General features: G+C 44.5%; 1 protein-coding gene across 2 annotated transcripts in view; it reads right to left on the bottom strand.

The window, feature by feature from the left end:
* Positions 1-13886, bottom strand: part of TGFBR3 (transforming growth factor beta receptor 3) — a 199070-nt gene that overhangs the window by 91250 nt on the left and 93934 nt on the right. For both annotated transcript variants that reach the window (XM_083157112.1, XM_083157113.1), the window contains exon 4: positions 13252-13389. In XM_083157112.1, coding sequence (XP_083013238.1) covers positions 13252-13389 — 138 coding nt within the window. The remainder of the gene's footprint in view (positions 1-13251; positions 13390-13886) is intronic.

Genomic DNA, 13886 nt, shown 5'->3' with positions numbered 1-13886 from the left:
TAAGAGATGGCTGCATTTGGATCACCTTTATACTCTACATCTCATATAATACTCTTCTTACAAATATATACCAATTACAAATTTGTGAAGGCTGTTAAATAACAAGGTTGTACTGAAGAGAGTCATAACACTAAGAGTATGGTTCCCATTTCAGCTACTGAGCCAAGAGTTGCCAACCATTGCTATCTCAGTTCCTACTTTGGTGAAATAAAGCCAAAGCACTTGGCAGCAGCAACTCCTGCAAAAACTTTAGCAAACATGGGGAACAAGTGTCCTGGCTCTGTATCCTGGAGAAAAAGTGATGCCAGAAGATGGATTAACACAGTGACCATGCAGCTTAAGCATAAAAGTCCTTTCCAGAACCAACTGAGCAAGTAGGTCAATTGTGATATATGGCGAAGGACAGTCATGAATGTCAGCAGTTGTCTTGACATTTCTACAGTAACTGGTTAAACTTTACACACTCCCCAATCTCATTATTTGTAATCAAAACAAGATAGCTATGCTTGGGTCAATAACTTACTATTGGTGGCTGTTAATGTCTTACTGTAGACATGGGATGAGGTCGAGATCCTGATATTCAGAATACTGACAGCGGGAACCTAACAGTCGGAATCCTGGTAAGTATTGGGGTTAGGCTCTAGGAGGAGGGGGGGGGGGTTAACCTGTGGGGGTATGGGGTTAGGATTAGGCTATGCTGTTGAAGGGGATGGTTAGGGATGGGGTTAAATTAATGGGATCCAACAGGATTTTGGCCGCTGGGATGCCAATGTTGACTAGGACTGTTAGGATTACGTACCCAACCACACACTTACCAATCCTGCAGGTAAAATGTTATTTCCACTAAGTTGTTTTTCTTTTCCTTACATAAACCCCGAGATCAGTGTTTCCCAAACTCAGTCCTTGTTTTAAAGCTGTCCATGCTTTAGCAAAGATTACTTAATTAGTATCTCACTCTGTGGGGACGATGTATCAAGCCTTCTAAAGACTCGACAAGCAGAACTTGATAACTGTTACCTTAGAGTAGATAATTAGCTATACTCAACTTGTCCACTTGTCTAATCTTTAGAAGGCTGGATAAATCTCCCCATTTGGAATTAACCATCTGTGCTCAATCATGGATATTCTTACAACCTGTCTGCTAAGGGGCTTTGGGCTGTAATTCAGAGGTAGATTCAGTTTAGAGAACAGACATAAAGAGCGATAATAGTCAAACTGCGCAGCCCACTGTGCACACATGAAAGACAGAGTGTTCTAGTGCATACATATACGTATGAGGTTACTATTACTTGGGACCGTGTCTGCAATCTATGTGCGGTTCAGGGTGAAGACTGGATAATTACATAAAGAGGGTGTGTCATGGGAAGGGGTCTGTATAGCATGCGGCTGAGATCTCATACGCAGCCACAGATGCCGTATCTTAAGAAAGTTACAAGGGAGGCTGTGCATCTCTGAATCAGGCCCTTTGTGAAGGAGTTTAATGAAAACAATGTTTATTAAATCATTATAAAATGATCTGGGCAGGGCCAGCATCATGTTCTGTTCCATGATCACCTCAATGTACACCACTGCACAGTAATCTATGATAGCAATAATTAAACTCCCTAGAAGTGAGTGTGATATCTGTGCTCTGATCATCATTCAGTGCTCACTAGACACAATAAAAAACTTTGTAAGTGAATACAGCTGTAAATGTCTTACAAATAACATTCGTGGTTGACTTTTTAATGGAGCTCAAGCTGCGGAAAACAATGTGTACTGCTTATTTCGAGCTTGTGCGTGTCTTGCAGATCTGGATCTGCATATGGCCTGCAGACAACGTAATACATACCAAAGAATCATCCTTATTAACTCATATTATAAACCCAAGCCACAATGTGCAGACCAGCCAGCGATGGCTCACTTCCATACACTACAGTATATTCCAATTCATTTGGGAGCACGGGTGGAGTGCAATGTCTCGCCTGAAGAATCCTATTCTTTTATAATACCACAGGAATCTACAAATAGATTTATTGAAAACCCTTCAGATCCGTAATGCTTTTACTCTGCGGCTGATAGTTGCTTGTGATCCTGTTCTACACTGTACTCTGATTGGCTGTTCTGGATAGGACAGTCAGCCAATGTCAACAGCTGTGGTAACTGAGCTTATCTGCAGCGTTAGGGTGGAATCACAATTTGGATAAACATAGCAGAATGAGCAGCCGGTAAGTATTTTGTGCTCCAAATATGGGTGTGGATATTAGTATGGAAGGAAATATGGCTCTGTATAAGGGTATTGGCACCAAACATAATGCTATACACATTAGTCTGACCAACAGATGTGGATCTGTATATTAGTCTTGGAACCAGATTGGTTTTGCATGTTGGTCTTGGACCCAACTTCTGTATTGTTTTACATAGTAAATTTGAAACCAGGTATGGCAGATGACATCTGTAGTCAGAATAATATTTACAGCTGATATTTGAGATTCACAGAGGGAAATTCAATTAGATTAGGCAATATACTGCGGGTGAAAAAAGGTGGTCGCCTCATGCTATTCAATTAGAGCGTCTGTTCGCTTTCGTTAACTCAGAGAATGCGGTATAAGTTCCCAGTCTCATGTGTTAACACGGTCGTGGCATCAATACTAAAGGTGCATACACACTGTACAAATTTTTTGACCAATTTAGTTGAAAGACATTTCCCTTGAACCCAGTGTCCTGGATGAAAGATGTTGACGAAAGATATTGACGACCGATCTAGCTACAGTTTATAGGCTATTTTTGAGAGATATCCAAATTGAGCTGTATGCACCTTAAGGCTATGTAACATGGATATATTTTCGAGCCTCCTCAGGCTCAAAAAAAAAAATTAGATAACTGTAGTCCGCCTTCCGGACTAATTGAAGCAACTCGACTAAACTACAATGGCTAAATAAATTTCCCCCAAAGAGAATCGAATGCAGAGATGATTGTACATTTCTTTGTGGAGCATGTTTTATTTATATCCATGCTCCAGAAGCAAGCGTATACAGAGTATAAACATTCTCCTCTTACAATGGTGCATTCGCGCATAGGTAGCGTTCTATGGCCCTTATTCAGATCTGATCGCTGTCCCTGCCACAATGGGTATGGATCATAGGGTCAACAGGAATTAAGTCAATAGTACCTAGGTCAAGCACAAAAAGTCGGCATGCACAACGTCAACATGGGAATTTGTCAATTTGTACAATTGATCAAACAAACCCTTAATTAGTGTACCGCTTCGCTCGCAATGCTTTGGACCAGGCACCACCGTTTAGCTACTGCTGTGCTCGACCCACTTTACCGTTCTTGTGAATGGTAAACTTTGAAAAAGTTAAGAAAATTAAGCCAATTGTGAAAAACTTATGCCAACATTTTTATGTGTCGACTATTAATGAGTCGACCTTTGTTTTGTGTTGACCTATTGTCCATGTCCATTAATTCAGCCCTATACTGTATATTTTATACCCATAAAGTGCTTTGTAAATATCTATAAATCACCATAAATAGAAGCAGGGCCCTCCTACCTCCATGTCGGTTTGTATCTACCCAGTTTGTTTAATCACTGTTGTTTCCAATTGTAAAGCGCAACGGAATATGCTGCGCTATATAAGAAACTGGAAATAAATAAATAAATAATGATAACAACCTTTTTTTAGAGATGGACTACAATTGGTTACTTGACAATTATAATAATATCGTAGCCCCAATTTACCTCTGGCTAGAAGCTAGCAATAGTAACTATTAATAAGAACAGAACATACTTTTTGTAGATTGTATTACGCAGATGTTGATTGAGAGATATATGAAGGTTTGTAGTTGCATTGTAATATCTAATGGCAGAGATGTGACATTTTTATGAGCTGTTCCAATAAAAACTGCATTTTTGTCATTAACAGTACTAGTTAGAATGTTAGATTTGCGCTGACAGCTTTATGAGTGGGATGCACATTACTCTGATCAATACACTGGTGCATGTAACTCTCCTGTCATCACCAGCGAGTTAAGATGGATTTTTAATGAAAAACTTCACTCAACTGTCAACTCATACATCACGAAAATAGCCTTTACCTTGAACTTTTAATTAATAAGCCTTTCATTTCTGAAAGACCTTGCTGCTTAATCCTGTGCCCTGTAATGACATGCTACTCCTGTTGCCTTTCAGGCTCAAGTCACCAAATCCCCCCCCAGTGATACATCGAGTTTTACCATTTCATTTTAATGACAGTTTTGCCCCCAAGCCTACAAATACAAAGGACCAATCACAACTAAACTATAGGTGTACTTCTTAAATCCTGTGTGTGCCGCAGCAACTGTTCTTTTAGTAGTAATAAATACAAACACAGCCAAGTCAATTAATTGAAGTTTAGTTAAATATTGCACACAAAAAAAGAACAGTCGCTGTGAGCGGCGCTTGATATTTTGAGCATCTCTCACAGCATCGTTGGCACTCAAAGGGTTAAAAAAAACAAAACGGGGGGCGTGGCCTGGCGCTAGGAGAGAAAGGACGGACAGAGCCTGAGCTCCTGCCAAACACCCCAAAAAAAAGGGGAATAAAACCAACACCAGACCGCCCTACTGCCCTGGAGGCACAGGCACCTCTTCAGTGAGACCCCCAGACCGGAGGAGAGCAGCGCTGCGGAGCCGGGGGTAGGGGAAACCCTGCCTCGCGGGTTGTGGCCTGCGCCTACCTCAAGCCGGGGACTCAATTTTTCCATCCACCCAGCTCCTGAGCTCCAGGACCCGCGAGCGGCGATTTCGGGACTCCGGAGGGTGCTGCGCTGCACAGAAAGGTTAGCGGGACTCCCCCCTCCCTCCCCAGACATCCCCCCTCCGACCTGGTGATCCCAGCGCGCCGTGGGGAGCGTGGAGCCCCGGCATCTCTCCCCTTCTCCTGTCCCGGCGGCCATCTTGAAATCGTGTGTGCAGCAGCTGCGCACACAGAAACGAGCAAAGGGGTCTGCTGGCGGCTGGCGCGCCCGGGACAGGGTGAGGAACCCCAGCCCTGATTTCACTAATAGCCTGGGGCACGCAGCCTCAGGGGATTACAAATAAATAAAGGAATAGAGAGAGGATGGAATAAGAGACTGGCAGCCATCTTGGTTGTGGCACTGAGAACGAGTGCTGCAGCCTGCTTACAAACTCTGTCACCCGTTTAACCCCTGAGCCACTATTGCTGTGTGACACCTGCACATCTGATATAAACAAATACAGGACTTGAACTGCACTGATCACCCTTCATTATACCCGCAGCTTTGAGATATATCATTTATACCACACAGAGGAGGTATTTAGTGGGCCTGGGGCTCCACCTGGTGGCTCAATTATTTACCTGCACCACATCTCCATATATCTTTAAAAAAAAAAAAAAAAAGTCCCTTTTTGCCACATACATCTGGACTGGGTTTGGCTAGTGACCCCCTCGGGGCGCTGAGATGGTACACGTAAAGATGGCCTGTGTGACCTTTTGATGCTGTGCTAGCCACCCTATGGGGGGAAGGTGCCGGCGGGGACACCAACAACGCCACAAGCAGACCACGAGAAATCTCACCTGAGTCTTACGAATCCCACCTATACTACTCAAGTTTCCAGGTTCCATGGTGAAGGGTAAGAAGAGCACTCCAATGGACGGCCGCAAATCTCAGAAGGGACCCACTACGCAATCGGTGGATACTACTCCGGCCCCTTCCATGCGGCAGTTTTTGTTACCCCAGGGGCCCCCCCCTACTGGGGAAGTCGAGATACCTTCTACACCACGCCTGTCGCAGTTTGGGGACACTACACCCCAAAACACATGCCCCACAGAGTTGACACCCCCAACAGAATCGGCAGGTATATCACAAGTCCTGCAGATCTTGAGCACCATGCCGACAAGGCGGGACCTTGACCTGCTTGAACAGAGACTCCGTGACACTGTCCGTTCGGAAATTGCCGGTATTCAGTCAGAGGTAACCCAGATCGGTTCTCGTATATCTTCCATGGAGGAATTCACCTCGGACTCCGCAACTGCACATAACAATCTCCGAGCAGCAGTCATACGACAGGCGGTTGAACTACAACATGTGCACGAGCGTCTGGATGACCTGGACAACAGGGGGCGTCGTAATAACTTGCGGATCAGGGGTATCCCTGAGGAAATCCTTCCACAGAATCTCATAGACTACCTCACCGGGGTTTTCAATGAACTCTTGGGACAGGACCCTCACACCCAAATTGAGTTTGATAGAGCACATCGCGCATTGAAACCGAGAGGAGCCCCTACAGACCGTCCAAGAGACGTAATTTGCCGCCTACATTATTTTACCCAGAAGGAAGATATCCTCCGAAGGACTCGCCAGAGCGAGTACATTGATCGGGGGGACCACCGAATCCAGATCTTCCAAGACCTGTCATGGGCCACCCTCCAAAAACGGAGAGCTCTACGTCCATTGACGTCCGAACTCCGCAAATTGGGACTGAAATACAGATGGGGCTTTCCCTTCAGCCTGCAAGTGACTCACAACGGCAAACTCCATACTTTCAGGGGTTCTGAGGACCTGCTGGCTTTCTGCCAGGCACTAAATGTCCCTACAGTTGCCCTTCCAGAATGGCAGGAGTCCTTGGTGTGCTCCATCCCACCGGAACTTGCACATCCTAGCAATGACTGGCAGCTGGTACAGCGAAACCCCAGGCCACCATTGGAGCAACGGGCTCCTGGAGTTGCTACTCCCAAACGATGACCCATCACCTTGCTTCACCTTGGGACCACGTTGACGGTTTGAGGGCCCTCTCCTACTCCTCCAGCATCTCGACTTGAGTACTTCTTTCCTTGTTTAAAGATAAAACGATACACAGTATGGACTTAAATCTCGGCCTACCCATTTTAGCGTTGGGACTTGTTACATTTTTTGGTGAGTTGATGCGTTTAACAAGAAGGAATTAATGTTTGGTCTTTTCCCGTTACGGTTTTATGCAAAAAATTTGGTTGTTTTGGCCAGCCGCTGGCGCTGACCCCCAGTGCCCCCACGTCGCCATGTTTTTCTTGGACCCGGACATGCTCCTCATGGCCGGACTCCCAAGCGGCGGCAGTGTGCTGTTTACTTATTTTCTGATGTTATTTTTAAGTAAGCTGTACAATTTGAAACTGTTTTTGAAAGTGTTCTTTGAGGTTGTTTCTTTACTCTCTTTTTCCTCCTTCCCTTTCCCTACTCCTATCCCTCACCCTAGTGCGGTTGGTGCCCTCCTCCAGAGCTTGTTTCTAGCTTCCTTCCCAATAGATGATGGCGGCTAACATGAAGCCCACCGCTATTAGACTGGTCTCCTATAATGTTAAGGGCCTAAACCTTCCAGAAAAACGATCTAGGGTACTTAGAGACCTGTATGCTTTTAAAGCCGATGTTGCATTTCTCCAGGAGACCCACTTTAGGTCTGATGCTGCGCCAACCCTCACAGATCGCAACTTCCCGACTACTTTCTATAATAACAATACAAAAAGCAAGTCTTTGGGAGTTGCTATCCTACTGTCTAGGCGACTGCCTTTTAAGGATGTGACCTCGGTAGCTCTGGAGGAGGGCAGAACATTGTTGGTTAAATGTAGACTTTTTGACCAGTCCTATACATTCGCAAATTTCTATGTGCCAAATCAAATGCAGTCCTCCTATCTTTCTATAGCTCTGGACCGGATTGCCCCGCTGGTCGAGGGCATTCTGGTCGTAGGGGGAGATCTGAACTGGCCACTCCAACCGGAGACTGACACCTCAGGGCCCATGGGTAGACCTTCCACCGCCTCCCATCGTAAGGTCAGAAGAACCTTACACGATCACCAATTGGTGGATACATGGCGGCTCCAACACCCGGTGGATAGAAATTACACATTCTACTCTCGACCACACAATATGTATTCTAGGTTAGATTATTTTTTGCTTCCCCATAGGTATCTCCATTTGATTCAAGCTACTGACATAGGCCTGACCACTTGGTCGGATCACGCCCCTATATTTCTGACCCTTGACACGTCCATCACCAATATTAAGCAATGTACATGGCGTTTGAATGAACATCTCCTCGCTGACACTAGATGCAAATCGCAACTAACCACAGCAATTACTGAGTATTTTATTGATAATGAGACACCAGAGGTGTCTAGAATTACGATATGGGAAGCCCATAAATGCGTGATTCGTGGTAAACTCATTCAGTTGGGCACAATGCTAAAACGAGAAAGGTTGGGTAAAAAGCTGACCTTGCTCCAGCGACTACGAACTCTGGAGACAGCGCATAAATCTACCCCTTCCCCCCAAACATTGCTAGAACTTGCTGAGGTGAGGTCGGCGCTTAATGCCTTATTATTTGAAGATGTTAAGAAGGACTACAAACTGTGTAGGAACCGTTACTATCAGTGGGGCAATAAACCGGGGAGGCTTTTGGCGAGAGCACTGCGGTCTCAGAGGGCTACGTTATATATCGACACAATAAGAGACCTAGATGGGACCAGACGTACTCTCACACGGGACATAGCTGGGGCATTTCATTCCTACTACACTAAATTATACAATCTTAACACTGCTGGGGCGCTGCCTTCCTCCCATGTCCTTGTGGAGCAATATCTCCGGGATGCGGGTCTCCCCCGACTGTCGGAGGAAGAGGAAGCCCGATTGGAATCCCCTTTTTCTCTCTTGGAGCTAGAGACGGCTCTAAGGGATACCCCGTCTGGGAAAAGCCCGGGCCCCGACGGCTTCACTGTTTCCTATTATAAGTCTTTTAAAGATATACTCTTACCTAAGTTGCTGATGGCATTTAACGCAGTAGCAGCTGACCAAGGTTTTACCCCCCAATCTTTAGAAGCACATATAACGGTCATACCTAAAGAGAATAAAGACCCAAGCCAATGTGCCAGCTACCGTCCAATTTCCCTCCTGAATGCTGATATCAAACTGTTCGCAAAATTAATAGCCAATAGACTTAAGTTGGTATTGCCTAACTTGATACACTCTGACCAGGTGGGTTTCGTGCCTGGGAGGGAGGCGCGAGACAATACGACTAAAGCTATTGACTTGATATACTTGGCTTCTACTAAGAACATCCCAATGGTTATGTTGTCTACCGATGCTGAGAAAGCATTTGACAGAATTAGTTGGATGTTTATGGAAGGGGTCTTAAGACACATAGGGCTGGGCCCGATTTGTCAGCAACGTATAATGGCACTCTATAGATTCCCCACGGCTCGGATTAGAATTAACGGGGCCCTCTCGGAACCGATCCAAATTAGTAACGGAACCAGGCAGGGGTGCCCCCTCTCCCCTATAATATTCATACTGTGTATGGAGGCCCTAGCATGTACCATTAGACTTAACCCAAATATCACCGGCTTAAAAGTAAAGGAAACTGACTATAAATTAGCTCTGTTCGCCGACGATTTGTTGGCGGTACTGACTAACCCGATTATTTCTATCCCCAACCTCATGGCAGAATTTCAGACATTTGGTTCCCTTTCAAATTTTAAAATAAACATGACCAAATCTGTGGCACTAAACGTATCATCCCCACCTGACAGTTTGGAAATTCTCAAACAGTCCTTCCCCTTCACCTGGCACCCTACAAGTATTAGATACCTTGGCGTCACGTTGTCCTCTGACCTGTCCCGTCTCTATGATAACTTTAAACGTTTGCTACTTACACTCCGCACTGAACTTAGAAGTTGGCTGAATAAACGCCTCTCCTGGCTGGGCAGAATTAGTGTGGTTAAAATGAACGTCCTCCCTAGAGTCCTATATCTTCTGCAAACATTACCTATTCACATCCCAAAGGCTTGGTTTCGTGATCTACATAACGAGGTTAGAGCATTTATCTGGGGTAGCAAAAGACCACGATTCCAACACGCGATACTCTTCAGACGAAAGCATATGGGAGGACTTCAGTTACCAGACTTTTCAGTGTACTATGATGCCATTATATTAGGCAGGGTCTTGGAGTGGACGCGGTCAGCTGACGCTAAACAATGGGTCCTCCTAGAAAATGAATCTCTTCCCACGCCTATAGAGTTTTACCCCTGGCAGTTTAAAGTTCGGGTCATTCCGCACCCCACAATAGGCCCCACTGTAGCTTGTTGGAACAGACTCAGGAAAATTTCCTGTGTCTCATCACAACTCTCTCCCCTTACCCCATTGTTTGATAACCCTGGTTTTCCTCCCGGAGTTGCCAACTCAATATTCGATCCTTGGAAACGACAAGGGGTACAGCGGGTGGGCCAGCTGATGGATGGGAATAAGGTGATGTCCTTCTCTGCCCTACAGGACAAGTGGGGGTTACCTTCATCGGAGCTCTGGAGATACCTCCAACTCAAACATTATGCGCAGGGGAGGGAGGTTCGTGTGGCTGCCAGCAGAGCTCTGACGCCCTTTGAGAACATGTGTCTCGCACCATTGCGCCCGACGCATTTCCTGTCAAGGGGCTATGGACTCTTGATAGAACACAAGTACAATACACTGCCTGCTTATGCCCAGGCCTGGAGCAGGGACCTTTCTATTGATTTAGACGTAGAGACTTGGACAAAAATGTTCCAGGCCACATTCGTTAGCTCCTTCAGCTACTCTGTAATTGAAACTCAGTTTAAAGTTCTCTCTCGTTGGTATAGATGCCCCCTCACAATAGCGAAAATGTTCCCTGGTACATCTAACATGTGCTGGCGATGTAACGAGGAGATTGGTTCTCCTCTTCATATCTGGTGGGAATGTAGACTGCTCCGCCCTTTTTGGGATCAAGTTATGTCACTTACTAAGTCTATTGTGGGTAAAGAAATCCCTACGACTCCCGCGTTCTGGTTACTTAATCTGTGTCCCGGATCGGTGAGTTCCTATAAAAAATCCCTTCTGAAATTTTTGAATGGTGCCGCAAAAGCGGTCATACCAGTACGCTGGCGTTCCACATCCCCTCCCACGATTAAAGAATGGTTTACTCGTATAGATTTATATATGTCCATGGAGGACATGAGAGTACCCCCTGAACGTACCCAGGAGTTTACAGCAATATGGTTCCCGTGGATGGAGTTTAAGTCTTCACAGGTCTTCTTAGCCAATAACTAATGGGCAGTCTAAAAAACTTATGTGGACCCCAGCCGCACTTCCCCTTCCTATCTTCCTTCCCTAACTACTATCCCCCCTTTCTTTCTGTCTTTTATCTTTTCAGCTTTTTTATGTGTTATGTGCTCCAGAGGCGCGTTATGCGTACAATTCAAATTATTTAGACTTAGCCGATCTGTCAGGATATAATATTTTATTATTTTATCTTTATAACATATGATCTGTACTTCCTGGCTTGTTGATTACAGTGCCATTGAATGTTATAATTTTGTAACAATTTTTAAAAAAAAAACAATAAACATATATTGCAAAAAAAAAAAAAAAAAAAAAAACGTTTTCTTGCCAATTTTCGCACCTAATTTGACAAATTCCCTTGGCACTCAAAGGGTTAATAGAATTCGTTCTGGTTACCTGTAAGCTGCTATTTATGACTAAAGGCAGGGAACAAGATATCTATGGGAACCGATGCCATATAACAGATATATTCAGCAGAGAGGCTTTGGAACTTCCATAACATAAACTCCCGCACTCTACTTTTGCCATCATGTGACCACTCAGGGGCCTGGTGACTGGCTCACATTAAAATATTATCTTCTTTAATATTATTGCTTTGCTCACTTTTTTAACAGTAGCTGCCATAGTAATCTTCACAACAAATTGCTTTTGCAAAGGGCGAGTTATAGGACAGCCATCTTGGAAAATGACTCATCGTCATGATTAGAGATATAAAAATGTCACAATAAATATATAAATGCATCTTTAATACAAAATGACAATATAAAGGTATGCTTAATATAATTAATGTAACTTAACGGTAACCAGTATATATATATAAAATATGCACCCTTGTGGAATCACACCGAAATCTTGCTTTTATGCAAGTTAGAAGTGACAATCTCTAATACAATCAGCTAGCACCCATGTACTGTTATTAGAGGGAACTGTGGGCTGTGATGTCATAAAACTGTTATTTGCAAAGATTAAAGCTAGAAAAAAGTGAAGTAGGGGGGTAGGATAATTTGACTAGACCCATCAGTATGTATCTGTAGATTTTAACAGTAAGTATATATTTGTTACTTCAAAATGTATTATGCAGAGACACTGTAAATATACAGATATTGTGCCTGATTCTGATCCGCTCACAAAGCAGCGTACAAATCACTGCTAAGCACAATGGTAAGCCCTGCCCCCCACCCCACTAGAATGTGAGGGAATGCGTACGAGAACACATACCCTCACATGTGGCGAAAGGGGAGAGAATTGATGTGATGTCCCCCACCTCAAATGATTTCGCTCCTCTCCGGTAATAAAAGTCAGTCAGAACTGACTTTTATTTCGGTCGGAGAGCGCCAAAAAGGGGGCGGGAGCTGACATCATGTGACGTCAGCTGCCCAACCCCGAGCAGGCATCGACCAGCCCGCACTCCCAGGGGAATGCCCAGCGTTTTCATGGGGACACCCATAAAACACTGGGAGTTCCCCTGATGCAACCCCCTACAGACCCCCTCCCTCCACTACCCGTGCGAATGCCTCAAAGGCGTTTGCACAGGGGGTGTGCACATGCGCACATATGCAGACCTCCCACCATCGGAATTCGTCCCCTTCCCATCGGTACTTAATTAGGGCCCTTTTTTCTTAGTTGTTGCCTTTGGTAAATTCTTCAAATTCCTTGGAGAAAACTGTGCAATTTTTGTGCCTAATGTCAACCAAAAATTTTTGGGTGAGAATCTGAAACGGTGCCCAGTGGAAATGGCGCTACAATATAAAATGATGATAGCATTTTGATCGATATAAAATAACAACACTCCTCTGTTATGGTTACAGCAAACATCAAGAGGATGATTAGAAACAGAGATCGTAGTTCTCCTGTAAAAACACATAAGACCACCGCCCTTTCTATTGTCTGACAACCTAGATGACTGATAAGTAGGAATCACCAAAAGAATATGTGTCGTCAACACTCATGTCTTTTGATTGATATAATTAACTTGTCTTCTTCCATCCCATCAATACTACATCCAAGGCTAAATCATACGACTGCTCTGTTCGCAAGCTCAGTGTTAGCTGCACTGTTTAGTTTCTTTAGGCCTATGTCCTGTTATAATGACAGGATAGAATAGCTTGATATATTTATCCCATATGCAGTTGCATACCATAACTGCTAATTCCGTAACCACTCATATACTCACAAAGTAAAATCTTCTAACGCCTGCTGCAAGTCTGTTAGTCTTCAGCTCCCACGTCACAGGCCGTGGGGAGTTCAGGATGAACACCAGAGGTTTGTGATGAGCTGAGATTGTTGAGATTGGGGTCAAATGCAACGTGACCTGCAAATAAACAAAACTAGATTAAGACATGTATTTCTAAAACGCGCTGGTACTGCTGCTTTTTCAAACCAAAGCTAAATAAATCTATGGCATATACAGTATGAGCAACAATAATAAGCATTAGTAGGACATTGTGTACCCAGTGCAGATATGAGTGTGGTGCTATGGGTGGCTTATGCTGTACGCTTTGACTAGAATCACATGGACAAATTGTGTTACCGCATGTTCAACCACACAAACCCAGCAGGTAGATGTTCTGAACGGTGTCACCAGCAGGGTGCACCCTGATAGCCAGAAGTAAGGGCAGTGAGGCAGAGACAGTGACGCCCCCAGGGTCTGCTCCCTGCACCACCTTAGTTACAGCCCTGTGTACAACACATTCTATGTGCAGGCAAATAAAGCACATATAGGAGCGTGTTCAACTGTATCCGGATAACAGGTAGACCATGTCAAGGTTGGTATATGGCTGTATGTAAACACGTTGGGTTAACACTGTC

Source organism: Crinia signifera, chromosome 8, assembly GCF_055691185.1.
Source record: "Crinia signifera chromosome 8, ASM5569118v1, whole genome shotgun sequence".
NCBI classification, from domain to species: domain Eukaryota; kingdom Metazoa; phylum Chordata; class Amphibia; order Anura; family Myobatrachidae; genus Crinia; species Crinia signifera.
This window is presented reverse-complemented; position numbering and strand designations above follow the sequence as displayed.